This window comes from Mobula birostris, chromosome 18 (genome assembly GCF_030028105.1).
Source record: "Mobula birostris isolate sMobBir1 chromosome 18, sMobBir1.hap1, whole genome shotgun sequence".
Taxonomy (NCBI): domain Eukaryota; kingdom Metazoa; phylum Chordata; class Chondrichthyes; order Myliobatiformes; family Myliobatidae; genus Mobula; species Mobula birostris.
The window spans coordinates 37009688-37027067 of NC_092387.1; the positions used below are offsets into that span (position 1 = coordinate 37009688).

The 17380-nt window shown below is 40.3% G+C and overlaps 1 protein-coding gene across 2 annotated transcripts in view; it reads left to right on the top strand.

The window, feature by feature from the left end:
• The window catches only part of LOC140212057 (transmembrane protein 150A-like), a 78555-nt gene extending 62855 nt beyond the window's left edge, over positions 1–15700 (top strand). For both annotated transcript variants that reach the window (XM_072282522.1, XM_072282523.1), the window contains 2 exons: positions 12413–12590; positions 14759–15700. In XM_072282522.1, coding sequence (XP_072138623.1) covers positions 12413–12590; positions 14759–15003 — 423 coding nt within the window. In that variant the 3' untranslated portion in view covers positions 15004–15700. The remainder of the gene's footprint in view (positions 1–12412; positions 12591–14758) is intronic.
• Positions 15701–17380: the final 1680 nt, after the last annotated feature.

Sequence of the window (17380 nt, forward strand, 5' to 3'; positions counted from 1 at the left end):
GGGTCGCCTATTGTATTCCAGAGAGGCCTCGTCTACGTTGGTCAGACCTGACATAAATAGGGGCCCGCTTTGTTGAGAACCTCCACTCCATCCTCCAAAAGCAGAATTTCCCAGTGGCCAACCATCTTAATTCCTATCTCCATTCCTGTTTTGACATGTCGGTTCATGGCTTTCTCTTGTGCCAAGATGAGGTCACCCTTAATATTGGGGAGCAACACCTCGTAATCCGACTTGGTAGCCTCCAACCTGATGGCATACGCATCAATTTCTCCTTCTGGTAATTTTTTCCCCTCTCCCCCGTCCCTCTTCTTCTATTCCCCATTCTGGCCTCTGACCTTGTCTTCCCACCTGCCTTTTACCTCCCTCTGGGTATCCTCTTCCTTCCCTTTCTTTCACTGCCCACTCTCCTATCCTATCAGATTCCTTCTTCACCAGCTCTTTCCCTTTCTCACCCTCCTGGCTTCACATATCCTCGTCTAGCTAGCCTCCTTCCCCTCTCCCCACCCTTCTATTCTGGCATCTTTCCCCCGTTCCTTTAGAGTCCTGTAGAAGGGTGTTGGCACAAAACATCGACTGCTTATTCTTTTCCATAGATGCTGCCTACCTGCTGAGTTCCTTCAGCGTTTTGTGTGTGTTAACCTGTTGGGCTTTTTTTTTGTTGGTCTTTCATTGACCATCCATCTGATGGAAAGAGAAAACTGTTAATTTACATTTATAAAATTAATTTTGGCTAAAATATCTATAAATATTTTAAGTACTTAAGATTTTGAAACGTTTTTAATATGACAAATGGCAAATTCTGAATAAATCATTTGGCTGGTTGTCAAGGTTCTTTCCAGCTGTTTAAAATGAAAGGATCACATTATATTACTCAATGCCTTCCTGCTGTACTATGTCATTGAGTGACCGGGAAAGATAAGTTTATACTTGTCCATTTAGCTGACTCACAGCTGGAAGCAGGTTTATGAAGATCAAGATTAGCTTTATTTGTTACATGCACTTTGAAACACACAGTGAAGTGTGTCGTTGGCATCAAATCAAATCAACGAGGATTTGCTGAGGGCAGTCTGTAGGTGCCACCACACTTTCAGTGCCAGGGTATCATGCCCACGACTTACTGAACCTAACCATGCACCTTTGAATTGTGGGAGGAACCCATAGCACCCAGAGGAAACCCAGGGATAAAGTGCAAACTCCTTACAGACGCTAGTAGGAATTGAATCCCAGCCGCTAGCGCTGTAAAGCAAACTGCTATCCTACCATGCTACCCTCATGGTTTTAGCTTTATATTACAGTTCTGATTCTGACAAAAGATCAGTGACTTTAAATGTTTCTCTCTCCACAAATACTGCCTGACTTACTGCTTTTCTACCATTTGCTATTTTTATCTCACACTTGCTGCATCTGCACTATTTTAGCTTTGGATGGGTGTTTGCCGTTCCAAGCAGCTCAAGTACTTTCCTGAAACAGAACATTCTTAAATATAGTAACTGGGGAATGAAAATTAATAGCTGCTTTTCTGTTGAAATTGCAAGATAAAAGGAATTACAGTTCAAACATACAGTATTCATATCTGTTGGCTCGATATTAGAGAACATGGTGTCGCTCTGACCATTTACATAAGATCAAAGGATTAACCCCAAAGATAACATGGAGTTTTTATTTGATAATGGCTAACAATTGTGAAATTTACTCTTCCTTGTAAAGTGCATTAAACATGAAGCTAATTATACATCATAAATTGAAATATTTAAAAACCATTTCAGAAAAGTAGCCTTTGATAAAGATGTTTTGATTGCAAGCATTTCACATAAACTCACTGAATACCATACAGCTGCCATAATTCAGTAACTGACGGCCTGTTGGAGCACAGGATTGAACATGTTGTTGTGGCACAGTATTAGAAAGTAATTCTTCCCTCATGCTGGGCTTCTGAGGATAATAATTAGTATATCATTATATTATATCATTATAAAATGAAATTTTAGCTTTCAAGTTCCTGACAATTCTAGCCTAGGGACCTGATCTGAATTAATACTTCACCCCAGAATCCTTTGACTCATGTGTATGTTGACACTTGGAAACACCACGTACATGGAAAGGATCCATCTTAACACATATCCAAAGAATACCTGTTCAATCTCAACAGCACCAATCCACGTTTCTTAATTGCTGTCAAATGTCTTGCCCTTTGTGTGAAAACAATTGGTAGCTGTTTCTAGGCCTGATGTGCTTTGTACACCTCAATCTGTTTTTGAGCTGTGTAGGGGGTTTGCATTCATTTTGTAGATTACAAATATTACTTGTTTCACTTTTTATCTATAAACAATATGCATTTCCTGTTGATAATATAGTAGTAATACAGTGACCCTGATGAGATTTTAAAAAAACTTTTGTAGAACTTTGAACTACACAAGCTTGCTATTTTATTCTGTCCTCTGCTGTTAAAAAATTACTATACAATGACTCCCCCCCCCCCCCCCCACCAACCTTTATCAGCCATCAGCTTCCGATTCTAAATTCCTGTCATCCCAGCAGAGAAACTTTAAAAAATCTCACTGGCTTCATCAACTTTCTATAAAAAAAATCTTATATCCGTACAGATATGGTTGAAGAAAGAGCTGGACTGGTAATTCAATGTTCCAAGGTTGAGTAGGTCATAGAGGAAACTAAAGATGGTGTAATGTAGTGAGATTGTTGGAGGGTCAGACACCCTGAGCCAATAAGTTGGTCCTGGACTTATTTCATGGCATAATTTACATATTACTATTTAACTATTTACAGTTTTATTATTGCTATTTAATTATTTATGGTGCAACTGTAATGAAAACCAATTTCCCCCGGGATCAATAAAGTATGACTATGACTATTGTTAGCAACAAGCGGCTGATGATAGGCAAAATTGCAGTCAATGGGATGTGTTGCAATGTAAGGAGTGGACAAAATCAAAAAGGGTGAATATAGGACTGAGGGTGTTGTATTTGATTGCACACAGTATACAGAATAAAGTAGATGAACTTGCAGCACCGTTACAGATTGACAACTTGTATAACGTTGTGAGCATCACTGAATCATGGCTGGAAGAAGATTATAGGTGGGAGCTTGACATCCAAGGATGCACATTTTATCGAAAGGACAGTCCGATAGGCAGAGGAGGGTGGCATAGCTCTGTTGGTAAAAAAAATAAATCAAATCATTAGAAAGAGGTAACATAGGAACAGGTGTTGAATCATTGTAGCTAGAGCTAAGGAACTGCAGGGGTCAAAAGAGCCCGATGGGAGTTATATACAGACCTCCAAACAGTAGTATGGATGTGGTCTACAAATTATATTGGAAGATAGAAAATGCTTACCAAAAGGGCAATATTACAATAGTCATGGGGGATTTCAATATGCAGGTAGATTGAGAAAATGCCAAGAGAGAGAATTTATAGAATGCCTACGAGATTTTTTTTTAAGAGCAGCTCATGGTAAATAGGAGATAGTGATCATAATATGATCAAATTCACCCTGCAACTTGAGAAGGAGAAGCTAAAGTCAGATCTATCAGTATTACACTGGAGTAAAGGGGATTACAGAGGCATGAAAGAGGAGTTGACCAGAACTGATTGGAAAGAAACTCTAGCAGGGATGATGGCAAAGCAGCAATGGCTAGAATTTAAGGGAACAATTCCGAAGATATATATATATCCCAAAGATGAAGAAGTATTCGAAAGGCAGAATGATACAACTGTGGCTGACAAGAGAAGTCAAAGACAACATAAAAGTCAAAGTGAGGGCATATAATAGAATAAAAATTAGTGGGAAGTTAGAAAATAGGGAAGCTTTTAAAAACCAACAGATGGCAACTAAAAAAGTCATAAAGAAGGAAAAGATGAAATATGAAGGTAAACTAGCCAATAATATTAAAGAAGATACCAAAAATTTCTTCAGATATTTAAAGTGTAAAAGAGAGATGAGAGTAAATATCGGATCACTGTAAAACGATGCTGGAGAGGTAGTGATGGGGGACAATGAAATAGCAGACAAACTGAATAAGTACTTCACACTTCACTGTGGAAGACACTAGCAGTATGCTGGAAGTTCAAGAGTATCGGGGGCAGAAATGTGTGAAGTTGTCATTACTAGGGAGAAGGGTCTTAGGAAACTGAAAGGTCTAAAGGCAGATAAGTTACCTAGACCATATGATATACACTATGGCTGAAGAGATTATGGCGGCATTAATAATGATATTTCAAGAATCAATTGATTCTGGCATGGTTCCGAAGATATTCCACACTTCCAGCAGGGAGAGAGGCAGAAGAAAGGAAATTATAGGTCTGTTAGTATGACCTCAATGAAAATGTTGCAGTCGATTGTTAAGGATATGATTTCTGGGTAATTGGAGGCACATGATTAAATAAGACATAGTCAGCACGGTTTCCTTAATGTAACATTTTGCCTGATAAACCTGCTGGAATTCTTTGAAGAAATAATAAGCAGAATAGACAAAGGAAAATTGGTGGATGTTGTGTACTAGGAATTTCAGAAGGCTTATGACAAGCTGCCATATGTGAGGCTGCTTAACAAGCTACAAGCCCATGCTATTACAGGAAAGATACTGGCATGGATAGAGCATTGCTGATTGGTTGGAGGCAAAGAGTGGGAATAAAGGGAACCTTTCTGGTAGGTTGTCAGTGACTAGTGGTGTTCCACAGAGGTCTATGTTGGGACCTCTTCTTTTTACGTTATATATCAATGATTTGGATGACAGAACTGATGTATTTGTGGCCAGGTTTGTGGACAATATGAAGATAGGTGGAGGGGCAGGTAGTTTTAAGGAAGTGGAGAAGCTACAGAAGAAGTTAGATTAGGGGAATGGGCAAAGAAGATGAGATGCAGTGTTGGGAAGTGTATGGTCATGCACTTAGGTGGAAGAAATAAAAGCATAGACTATTTTCTAAATGGAGAGAAAACTCAGAAATCGGAGGTGCAAAGGACTTGGGAGTCCTTGTGCAGGATTCCCTAAAGGTTAATTGGCAGGTTGAGTCGGTGGAGCGAAAGGCAAATATATTGTTAGTATTCATTTCAAGAGGACTAGAATATAAAAACAAGGATGTAATGTTAAAACTTTATAAAGCACTGGTGAGGCCTCACTTGGACTATCGTGAGCAGTTTTGGGCCCTTTATCTAAGAAAGGATGTGCTGACACTGGAGAAGGTTCAAAGGAGGTTCATGAAAATGATTCCAGGATTGAATAGCTTGTCATATGAAGAGTGTTTGATGGCTCTGGGCTCTACTCACTTGAATTCAGAAGAGTGAGGGGTGACCTGATTAAAACCTATCAAATGTTGAAAGTCCTCGATAGAGTGGATGTGGAAAGGATGTTTCCTATAGTAGGGAAGTCTAAGACCAGCAGACACCCCCCTCAGAATAGAGTGGCATCCTTTTAGAGAGGAAATAAGGAGGAATTTCTTTAGCCAGAGAATGGTGAATTTGTGAAATTTGTTGCCACACGCAGCTGTGGAGCCCAAGTCTTGGTGTATATTTAAGGCAGGTGTTGATAGATTCTTGGTTAATCAGGGCAAGAAGGAATACAAGGAGAAGGGAGGAGATTGGGCCTGAGAGGGAAAAAGGATCAGCCAAGATGAAATGGCGGAGCAGACTCGACGGACCGAATGGTCCAGTTCTGCTCTTATTTCTTATGGTCTTAAGGTCCAAGATTGGAGGCTTCACATTGTTGATTATGAAGACTCTTAGTTGTAGTGTGTTGGCGCATGGCCAAGTGGTTAAGGCAGCGGTCTAGTGATCTGAACGTTGCTAGTTTGAGCCTCAGCTGAGGCAACGTGTTGTGTCCTTGAGCAAGGCACTTAACCACACATTGCTCTGCGACGACACCAGTGCCAAGCTGTATTGGCCCTAGTGCCCTTCCCTTGGACGACATCAGTGGCGTGGAGAGGGGAGTCTTGCAGCATGGGCAACTGCCGGTCTTCTATACAACCTTGCCCAGGCCTGTGCCCTGGAAACCTTCCAAGGTGCAAATCCATGGTCTCACGAGACTAACGGATGCCTATTAGTTGAAGTAACAAGGGAGGATGTTCGAGAAGATTCTACCAATAAGGCCCATTGTGTAAAGATTAAAAATAAAAATGTAATTAGTCTGCTGGGTTTATAACAGACATCCTTATAGTCAAGGAGATACAGGACACAGGTTGGCTTACTGTGAAAGGATTAGAGCGTGTGGTGTGTTTAGAAGTTCAGCAGGAGAACTTTTGAGCAGTCAGGACTTGCTTGTGTTGGATCTAACCTGAAAGAATAAATCCAGGCAAGTGGTTGATCATAAACATGAGAAAGTCTGCAGATACTGGAATTCTAAAACAACACGTAAAATGCTGGTGGAACTCAGCAGGTAAGGCAGATCTATGGAAGTGAATAAGCAGTCGACGTTTATTCATGAGGAAGGGACCCAGGAGAAGTATTAAGAAGGTGAGAAGAGGTAAAAGGTCAGAGTGGGGATTAGAGGAAGAGGAGGGGAAATTTTTCACTGAAAGTGGAAATCGATATTCATGCCATCAGGTTGGAGGCTCCCCAGACAGAATAAAAGGTGTTCCTTTTCACCTCTTCTGTTTTGGCACAAGAGGAGGTCATGGACCGAACATGTCAGAATGCGAATGGGAATGGGAATTAAAATGATAGGCCATTGGGAAGATCCGCTTGTAACGGATGGAGCAGAGGGGCGTGACGAAGTGAATTGATGGCTGGTCTCATCAATGTAGGGGAGGCTGCATCGGGAGCACCGGACACAATAGACAACCCCAGCAATTTCACAGGTGAAGTGTTGCCTCACCTGGAGGGACTGCCTGGGGCCCTGAATGGAGGTGAGGGAGGAGGTGTGTAGGCAGGTGTAGCACTTAGGCCTCTCGCAGGAATAAGTGCCACGATGGAGATCAGTGGGGAGGAACAACTGGGCGGGGGGAATCGTGGAGGGAGCGATCCCTGCGGAAAGCAGAGGAAACAGGAGAAAATCTGTAGATGTTGGAGACCCAAGTTAGACAAGCAAAATGCTGGAGGAACTCAGCAGGCCAGGCAGCATCGATGGAAGTGGAGGAAAGTAGGCAAAGATATGTTTAGTGGTGGGATCCCTTTGGAGATGGCAGAAGTTGCAGAGGATGATGTGCTGGATGTGGAGGATGATGGGGTGGTAGGTGAGGACAAGAGGAACTCTATCACTTTAAGGCGGCAGAAAGATGGAATGAGCGCAGATGTTTGGGAAATGGAGGAGATGCAGGTAAGGACAGCATCAATAGCAGAGGGAGGGAAACTCTCTTCTTTGAAGAAGGAGGACATTTCTGATGTCCTGGAATGCAAAGCTGCGTCCTGGAACAGATGCGGTGGAAGTGAAGGAGCTGGGAAAAGGGAATAGAATTTTTAAAGGGGATAGGATGGGAAGAGGTAGAGTTGAGATAACTGTGGGAATCAGTAAGTTTATGAAAGATGTCAGTTGACATTTTGTCTCCAGATATGGAGACAGGGAGATCAAGAAAGGGGAGGGAGGTGTCAGAGATGGACCAAGTGAATTTAACATCAGGGTGGAAGTTGGAGGCAAAGTTGATGAAATTGACGAGTTCAGCATGGGTGGAAGAAGCAAGGCCAATGCAGTTGTCAATGTAGTGGAGGAAGAGTTGGGGTGCATTACCAGGGAAGGCTTTGAACAGGGACTGTTCTACACAGCCAACAACGACACAAACATAGCTGGGGCCTATGCGGGTTGCAGTGTCTATGGGTCAACGTTTTGGAAATGTTGACTGGAGCTCTGTTAAGCTTCAAGTAAGATATATAAAGGGATAAGTGTGGTCTGAAGGTAAAGTTCTGAATTGGGGAAAGGCTGATATCAACATGATAAGACAGGATCTGGCAAGGGTTTACCAGGCACAAAATACCGTGCAGATACTAGAAATCTTGAGTGACACACACAAAATGCTGGAGAAACTCAACAGGTCAGGCAGCATCTGTGTGAGGAATAAACAGTTGAGGTTTCAGGCTGAGATTCTTTATCATGAAAATTAACTAGGAGCAACTACTTACAGGTAAATTGACATCAGACAGAATAGGTTCATTTAAAAGTGGAATAATGAGAATTCAGGGGCAACTTCTTAAGTTCAAAGAGATCAAGCCCAGGTAAGCAGAAAGTTTGATTAAGGAAGGAAGTGTATGGTAGAATGGAGCACTGAAATATAATGTGTAGGACAGTACTTTGAAAAGAAATTAGGAAGGTAAAGAGGTCACAAAATATCTATCGCCGACAAGATTAAGGAAATTCTCAAGTCATTTTTATTATGAACAAGAGGGTAACATTAGTGGGCAGAGAGACAAACTGCACAGATCTTGAGAACATAGATGAGGTTTTAAGTTAATACAAAGATTCATAGAAATAGGCCTTCAGCCCACAATGTCTGTATTAACTATCATGCCTACCTATATTATGAAGGTTGTTTGATAAGTTTGTGGCCTAAGGTAGAAGGAGTCAATTTTAGAAAACGTTGCACATTTATTTTTCAACATAGTCCCCTCCTACATTTACACACTTAGTCCAGCGGTTGTGGAGTATATGGATCTTAGACCTCCAGAAAGTGTCCACAGCAGGGGTGATTGATAAGTTCATGGCCTAAGGTAGAAGGAGATGAGTTATACGGCACTCTTTACATGCATGTGCATTAACTCATCAGATAATAACTAATCAGGGTGATTGAAAGGTTTGCAGCCTAAAGTAGAAGGAGATGAGTTATTAACTTCAAACTTTCTGCATAATCACTCGAAGAGTTGAACTGCACGTGCATGTAACGAAAGCCGTATAACTCATCTCCTTCCTATCATGTCAACCCTCCTTCATTCCTAGAACAACACATTTAGCCTTATAACTCAAGCCTCTTAATCCATGCGACACCTTTGTGAATCTTCTTTCTATCTTAATCGCACCTTTTTGTAGTGCGGTGATCAGAACTGCACAAAATACACCAACAGTTCGCATAACTGTACCATGATGCCCAAACTCTTGCACTCAATGCATTGGCTGATGAAGGCCATATTTGTGTTCACTAAGGAGAATATCATTGTAGTTGGATATTTCATTTGGAACAATAAAATTGTTGTGCACATTAAGATTAAAAAGGAGTTATTAGATACCTTAGTGGGCATTATTGGGCTAGATGAGATGTATTCCAGGCTGTTAGCAAGAAGGAAGATCACTAGGTCCTTGATGGAGATTTTCACTGCCCACAGCTAAGGTGCCAGATGATAGAAAATGTGATACCTTTAATTAGAAAAGCAGCATGGATAAACCAGGAAGTTAGAGGCCAGTGTGTCTAATATTGGTGTTGAGAATTTATTAGAAAACCTTTTGAAGGGTGATATGAATCTACAATATGAAAAATAGGAATATGCCAATGATCATCAGCATGGTTTTGTTGGTAAAGGATTCTGTCTAACTGATTGAAGTTTCTGGAGAAGTAACAAAATATATTGATGTGAGTGGTGGAGTTAATGTAGACATGTTTCAGTTAAAGACTGTATAGGGGTTACTTTCCTTGTAATAAATGAGACTGGGGGGTGATTATGAAAGGTATAGATAGGGCAGAAAGTAGATATTTTATCCATTACAGAGGGTATAATTTCAGAGTGTGAGGGAAGGGGTTTAGATGGACTTAAGTGAATTATTTTCATGTGGGCAATTGCTGGAATCTGGACTGTTCTGCCTGGGTGATTGGTGGAGCAGGGACCCTCACGGAGGCATCTGGATGAATTGTCATGTATAAGTTATGGATTACGTGTTGGTAATATGATTAGTATAGATGGTGGTCGGCCTGGTCACACTGGGCCAACGAGCCGGTTTCTGTGCTGTTTGACTCAATGGCTCAGGAAATCCGAAATAAAAATAGAAATGTGGGAAATACTGAGCTCTTCAGACTGTATCTGTGGAAAGAGAAATAGTCAATGTAGACTTTGTTGCCTCTTTGCCCTAAAACATCAAATCTGTTTCTACCTCCACAGATGCTGCCTGACTTCCCGAGTTTTCATCATTTCTCAATCTAGCTGACTAGGCTGTAAAGACTGCAATACTCTCCTTAAGTCTGCCTACCTCTCATCACTCTGTTAAAGATGCTTCATGAAAACATGGTCACCTGTCTTAATTGCTCCTTACAGGTCTCAGTCTGAAAATCATTTTAAATGGTCTTATAGGGAAGATTTTATTAAAATGGTATAAAAGAACGTGAGAGACTGAGAGTGATCTGATCCTCTTGGCAGAGAGAACCATGAGGGGAGGGCATAGACTTGAGGATTGTAAAGCACAGGTAATTCAATGCAAGTCAGGTCTTTGATAGCGCTTGACTGACAGACTTTTTGAGCTATTGGAAATTATTTTTATAACAACCCATGCATATTTTTAAATAACATTTTTTCAAATGTACATAGTATCCAGTGAACCAGATAAGTTTACAAAGAGCACAGCGACTGGGACCACTATGAGGGGAAGGGACATGTGGGAGCTGGGTCCCTGGCATGCAGGAGTCTGCACTGCTGTGAGTAGCAATGCTGATTGGGAACTAGGGCTCTAGTGATGGGAAAGGAGCGCAGGAACAGGAGGTGCAGTAAATAGGAAAGAAACACAAGTACTGGGACCTCAGTGAGTGAGAAAGGAACATGAAAAATGGGAGCTGAGGCCTTGAGAGTAATTGTCCTGTACAGAAACACAGGCCCCAATGAGTGGAAGGTGTGTATGAACAAAGTCTCGGTGATGAGAAAGAGAACGTGGCAAAGATTACCGGGTGAACAGGATGTCAAAACCTTGGGATTTCTCAATTATCTGATTTTGGGCGATTGAAAGTTTACTGTGATGTGTTAGAGGAGTGTTGTCAACCAGTAGTGAAGGTATGAAATTCACTGCCTGAAAGGGTAGTGGAGGCAGACACTCTCAGCCATAACTACCAAGACTATGAACCAAAAACTGGGAATGGGACTCATTTGGTCCAATTTTAACAAGTGTGGACATAATGGACCAAATTATCACCTCACATTCTGTAAATTTCATTGATTCTGTGAACCTTAACCTCTGCCTCCATTCTCAATAATATGGAGCAATTTCATAGATGTTTCTTTCTTCCAGCCTATGAGACAAGTTAATACTGTGGTTCACTCCTGTCCTATTCTTTCTGTAGCTCCCCTCTAATGAATAAACTTTTACCATTTCTAAAACTGTCTCAAGCACAATTAGAGTTGATTATAAATTCGGGCCTTGCCAATAATACTTGCTTTTTAAATTTAAATTAAAACCATACATATTAGAATTCTTAACCATGGGCCTCTGTAATATCCCCTTGCACTGTAACCTTCCAAGAGTGCTAACATTTTGCCATTTCACAACTTTTCTTCGGTTTTAATGATCCATCCTTGAGACCAGTATCTTTTGTAGTCTAGAACAATTCGGCCAGCAATTTCTTTTGCCTACCTCTCACCTCCTTAGCTCCAAACTTCTCAACCTTTCTTCCATCTTCTTCTCAAATTACTTCTTAATACCCAAAGCTTTGCCTCAGCTTTTGCTCGGCTATCTTAATTTGTTCGTCAAATTTTCTTTAATCATACATTTGTTTCAAAATAGAAGAGGGTATTTATAAGTTCCACCCAAGATAATTGACAAAAGATGGGAGAAAAATGGATAATTACCATTACAAGCTGAGGGAATCACGAAATAAATACAGAAATATGCTATTGGGGTATACTGATATTCAAGTGGAAGCTCCATGCCAAGATCCTCCCTAAAAACCCTACAGACAGCACAAAGCACACACAAGGTAGCATGTACAAATGGCATCCCATTCATGCAAAAAAAGAGACCAAAACTTGCACCATCAATCCAGTGTCAACCACAATACAGCCTTTCTCCTACCGATTGAACACTTGGGGGGGGCCACACTGACTCCAGCCTGAACACTGTGTCACATTGCCCCCAGTGGAGTCCGCTGGCCCTGATGCCACCCCCCCCCCAGTCCTCGCACATACAAGACAACAAGCCAATATAGAATATCAGTTACATACAACCACACAAATATAGTTCAGACCCAGACCTCCCCCCAGCCTATCGAAATTTTCAGTCGACCACAGTAGAGCTTCTCTTCGCTGAGTGAACACTGGGGGGGCACCGACTCCACCCTGGATGCCGTGCCACACCACTTCTGGTGAAGTGCACCGGCCCCGACGCCAATGAGTCCACAAAATAATCTTCAAATAGTAACTTGGGCTAAATGACTTTATAAAAGGATGTGTTAGTGTAGTTTGGAAGGAAGGTAAGCACATGTTGCTTTCATCGGGGATAACATTCTGCTGAAAAAAATAACTGAAAGAAAATTGTATTTAACAACTGTATTTTCTTGTGCCTGCAGGTTGACAATGCTAAAGTGATACACTACATTGGTGCTGGGATAGGATTTCCCAATAGTATGTTGTTCATCTTTTTCCAAACCATCCTCACCTACAAGATTGCAAAGAATTCGCTGGATTATCGGATAGGTCACTGTCGAGCCGTTCTTACCGCTCTGGCTTTCATCAACCTTGCCCTTAGTATCCTTTTCTTTGAACATCTCTTTAAAGCAGTGTGCAGAATCAGCAGTAGAAATCCTGCAGATCATTGACACATTCTTCTAAGCCACTCTCAAATCAGCCCCTACTCCAACAATCCTCTGATTTGAGTTTACTACAACACAACATCATCTGTTCTCTTACCTTTCAGCAGCATTGTCTCACACCACTTTCAGCTTGTCCTGACTTTCAATTCAACATCTTTTTGTTCTTGCTGCTCTTTAGTTCTTTCTTTCAAGTGTCAATGACAGCCATTTTCAACAGCTCTTTTCTACCGACATCCGACTCATCCTTCTCCCTTTACAGTTTCTTCAGGCTCTTTTCCTCCTTCAGATCTAGCCTTTAAAAGCCTTCCGTTGATCAGAGTTGTTTTTCCACTTATCAGCTTCTCCGAATCTACTTTCAACTTATACTGCTGAAATCAACTTACCCCGCCAATTAAGACCATAACTCTAGAACCTGACTTTCAGAACTTTCTGGACCATGGCTGCTGATCCCAGAGGGTTCCTCTGCAGATATTTCCACTGCTTGCCATTCCTCGTTCCCTCACGTATAATCCTTCCCCAGTGGGACTATCTCTCTCGAATACAGTTTCTGAGTTCCACCCCATCTAGGCCCTTTACACAATGACAATCAAAATTGGGAAAGTTAAAATCCTCCATTATCACAACCCTACTCTTTTTACACCCTACTACAACTTGGTGGCATATCTTTTTAACTTCTTTTTCGATTAAGATCTATACTTGCTGATCATATCCTTCTGAATTTTTCTAGATGCTGGTGCAAGCAAACTGCAGAAAATTATGCAGCCTTAAACTAAACTGTTTTTCTCTTTTATTTGCACCTATTTTGTTTATGAGTCATTAAAAATTGAAGATTAGAGCTTAGAAAATTAGAGTCAATTTTACTTTAGAGCATATGAACTCTAGGAATAATGCAGAATTGACAACATCCTCTTTTGCACAACTAGTTTGTGAGATCATGGAATTACCAGTAGAATTCTGGACTTGTCTTAATCCAACCTCCTTAATGTCTGTATACTACAGAGAGCATAGTAAGTTATCATTTTCTCAACAGACTGTGGAAATTAGGACTAATGCCGAAATATTTCTGATTTCTGTTGAGAGCTACCAAGATTGCAATCCAAAATAATAATTGGAATTTAATCTGGAGCATTAAGATCTATCTTGATAGCTGAAGTCAACAACTCTGATTGCAATTGTCAATATTCAGGCATTGACATTTCAGTGAGTCTAAGATTTCCATGCATCTTCCACCACACCTTCTGATTCACATGAAATTCAGTGGAAGGGATCCATCCTTCTGGGTTTCCCAGTATTATGCTGGAAAACCACCACTTGGATTCTATGCCAAATCAGTCCAGGTACTGTATCTGAGATCCTATTGACTTCAATAGGTCCACCAGTCCAGTAGTTAGCAGGGAGAGCAAGTCTTAAAAATAGTTTGTTTTAATTTGAGTTTTACTGCATTTTATTTAACTTTACAGTATTTCTATCAGTCACTCCAATTTTAAAGGACTTATTAATTCAACTTCCTCAACGGTTTTGACATGAACTTTGCATTATGTTGAAGCCTGTCAGGAGCATTTTAGAGGTGGAACCTCAGCATCAGACCACCAGAGGCCTTGTTGGTGTTTTGCCATCTTAAGAATGTGGAGGAAACACACAAAACACTAGAGGAACTCAGTAGGCCAGGCAGCAGCTATGGAAAAGAGTAAACAATCAAAGTTTTGGGCCAAGACTCTTCATCAGGACTGTCTCTGCCCGAAACTTTGACTGTTAACTCTTTTCCATAGTTGCAGCCTGGCCTACTGAGTTCCTCCAGCATCTTCAGATTTTCTCGTGTTTAAGAATGTGGAGGCCAGCAGATTTGGCTCTCTGTACTGCACCCGGTACAGCTAGGTACACATATATGGGAACCATGGTGCACGGCCCTGTTTACTTAGTGCAATGTGCTGCAGCTAAACACAATCTAGTTCAATCATCTGAGATATTAAGCTGATCAAATCTGCACAAAAAACCTGAAATATGATATTAAATTATACCCAGAATACAATGTAGAACTTCAGTATGAAGGCAATACCCTTATCCAATTTAACCTCTCATGAAGTTCCTTAACAGCCTTATTAGGTGGGGTCTTCTTCATTCAGCAAAGCTCAGATCTTCAGCATGCAGCGGCTATTTGCGAATGGATTTTCACTATTATTATCCTCGTTTTCTATGGGACCTTCGCAGTGGAGTTTGGCTCTATCACTCAAAATACCCTTCTGGAAATGCTGACAAAGGAAACACAGAAGACCCACTGTAAATCAGACAACAGAAGAGTTCCCAGCACACATGGCAACTGCACACAAGAGGCTGTGGCTATGATCTAGACTTTGAAATATCAACAGGCAGGTTGATCTGTAACTTTTGCCTTAAAGCACCATAAAAATCCAAATGATCAGGATATCTCTGTGGCATTCCTGTTTGATGTAAAGTGGCAAAGAGATTCTCGACATAATCAAAACACTACAGTTGAAGCCATTTTGAGAAGACAAGCTTGTCTATTTCCATTGGTATTTTTGAAACATTTATCTTAAATTTAATTTTTTAATAAAGGTTTGATTTTTATAATAGAATGAATGATATATTTTTGGCAGCAATTGAAATGTTTCTAGCACTGGCCAATGTAAATGGATGGCTAAACAGCCATATTTTAGTTATAATGATAATTTTTTAAAAAAGGTATTACATTTGATATTGATTCTGTATTCTCTGTTGATAAAACGTCCTCATTATCCATATCGCTCATTTATATCTCTATAGCCTCTTTGTTTCCATAACTCCATATTCTTTTCTGATCTCCAGTTTAATTTGGCTTGTTTCTGGCAATCATGCCTTCAAGATTTGGAATTCCTTTAATAAACTTATCTTCTGCTGTACCTCTCCCCTGTTATTTTAAGTATCCATTCAATTACATCCTTTGTAGTATTGTATCAGCATATAATGTCACATTATATATTGTTGTGGACACATTTTATGTACATGGTCTGGGAACAACCTTGAATAAACCAAATATACTTTTTGAAACTTGCTGTGGTGCCTGCTTATTACTCCTCACGCAATTCACCCTGTTCCACCGGAGACTTAGAAACTTAGTAACCCAGAGTAATAAAGTTATCAAATTCACCTACTGATTGTATATTAGTGGTGGTAGGGTGAGTTACAGAAATTTTAAAGTACAGACTTGAAATGACAGACCTCAGCTTCAGACTTGAATACAGCAGAAATGCATGCGGAATGCCATGGATCAACCTCTTAATCTGTTTAATTGGGAAGGCGACAACTCAAATCTAATACAACTCTATCAAGAATCTTGGTGTTTATGGTAAAGCAATGAGCCCTGCATTTCTTATGTAGAACTGATGGAGGTGTGCTTTAGAGCAAACAATGTAATTGTAGTTTTGGGTGAAAGTGATAGTGTGCCTGTTCATAATGTGGCCCTTCAAAGCTATAGGAAACCAAACATGCTCAGATACTTGTGGGTTTTCAGCCGGAAAAGACTTTCTGACATCATGGAAAATAAAAAAAAAATTTCATGAGATTATTGTTTTTTGAAGAGATTATGGGAAGATACATGAAACTAAAGGTCAGCAGAGACCATTAGCGATTAATGGACAGTGATTATATCTTGACCCCAATTTCAGTGGCTTCTTGAATTACCTGCTATGGGGCAAGTTTCTGTGCGGTTTAACAAAGAAATTCAATGTAAATTGTTGAATGCACAGGAGTTAGCATTTCAATGTTCATGTAACATTACCACATGGATGGAAATTCCAAAAATGTTAAAAGAATTTGGCAACTGCATAATGTTAACATTGTATATTGGCAAACACCAGTAGCAATGGAGAGGTTCCAACATTAAACCTGAGTCACATGAGGGAATTGTGGTGAAAAATGAGAGATGGGAAAAGCTGGATTGGTATAGATCAGGGATCAGACATTACAGGTATGCCAAATCAGAGCAGCAAAATGTTTCAAAATGCAAGAAAAGGCACATGGCCTCAACTTGTAAGGATAGATCTAGTTTGGAAAGCCTGAAATTTATCAGTTAATCAAATTCTCAGTGTAAGAATAATACTGATTGTGCAAAGGCACAAGGGGAGAAATGGTAAAACAATTGAAAATGATGTGTGAAGGTTTGAAGTTAGGAGCATGAAAATGGTGTTTTCTTTGTGCAAACCTTCTGTGGAAACAAGTTTTTGCCAGATAAAACCTTGAAATTAAGATATTGTTTATCTGAGATAAAACTCTAGGTCTGATAAACTTGATAATTATTAGAAAATGTTAAGCTTGATTTCCTGCCACACAATATCCTTGCTGGATCACAGGGTAGTAGCAATATTCAGAGCTTATTGTTTACTTAATGCCTTCTCTCAGATCATCAATGGTGGTGAAGATTAGGCAATAATAAGGAAATTTTGTTCGATGACATGTGCAGCCTGAACGTGTCAAAACTTCAAAAGATTTTGTGACACTTTCCCCAAAGAATAACAAAAAAGTCGTTAACCTGGTCAGGGAAATGGGCCAAAAGTGGTGAAGAAGCTGATGTGATGTGCTTGAATCCCACCGAGAAGAACTGTCAAATTATTCAGAGTACAACAACTCAATGAAGAAAGCCAAACTGGTACATCAAATTTTAATGATTGCCAAAGGATATTTACCTGATTGCAGAAGCAATGGAAATCTTCACCCAGGATGAGCTAATCA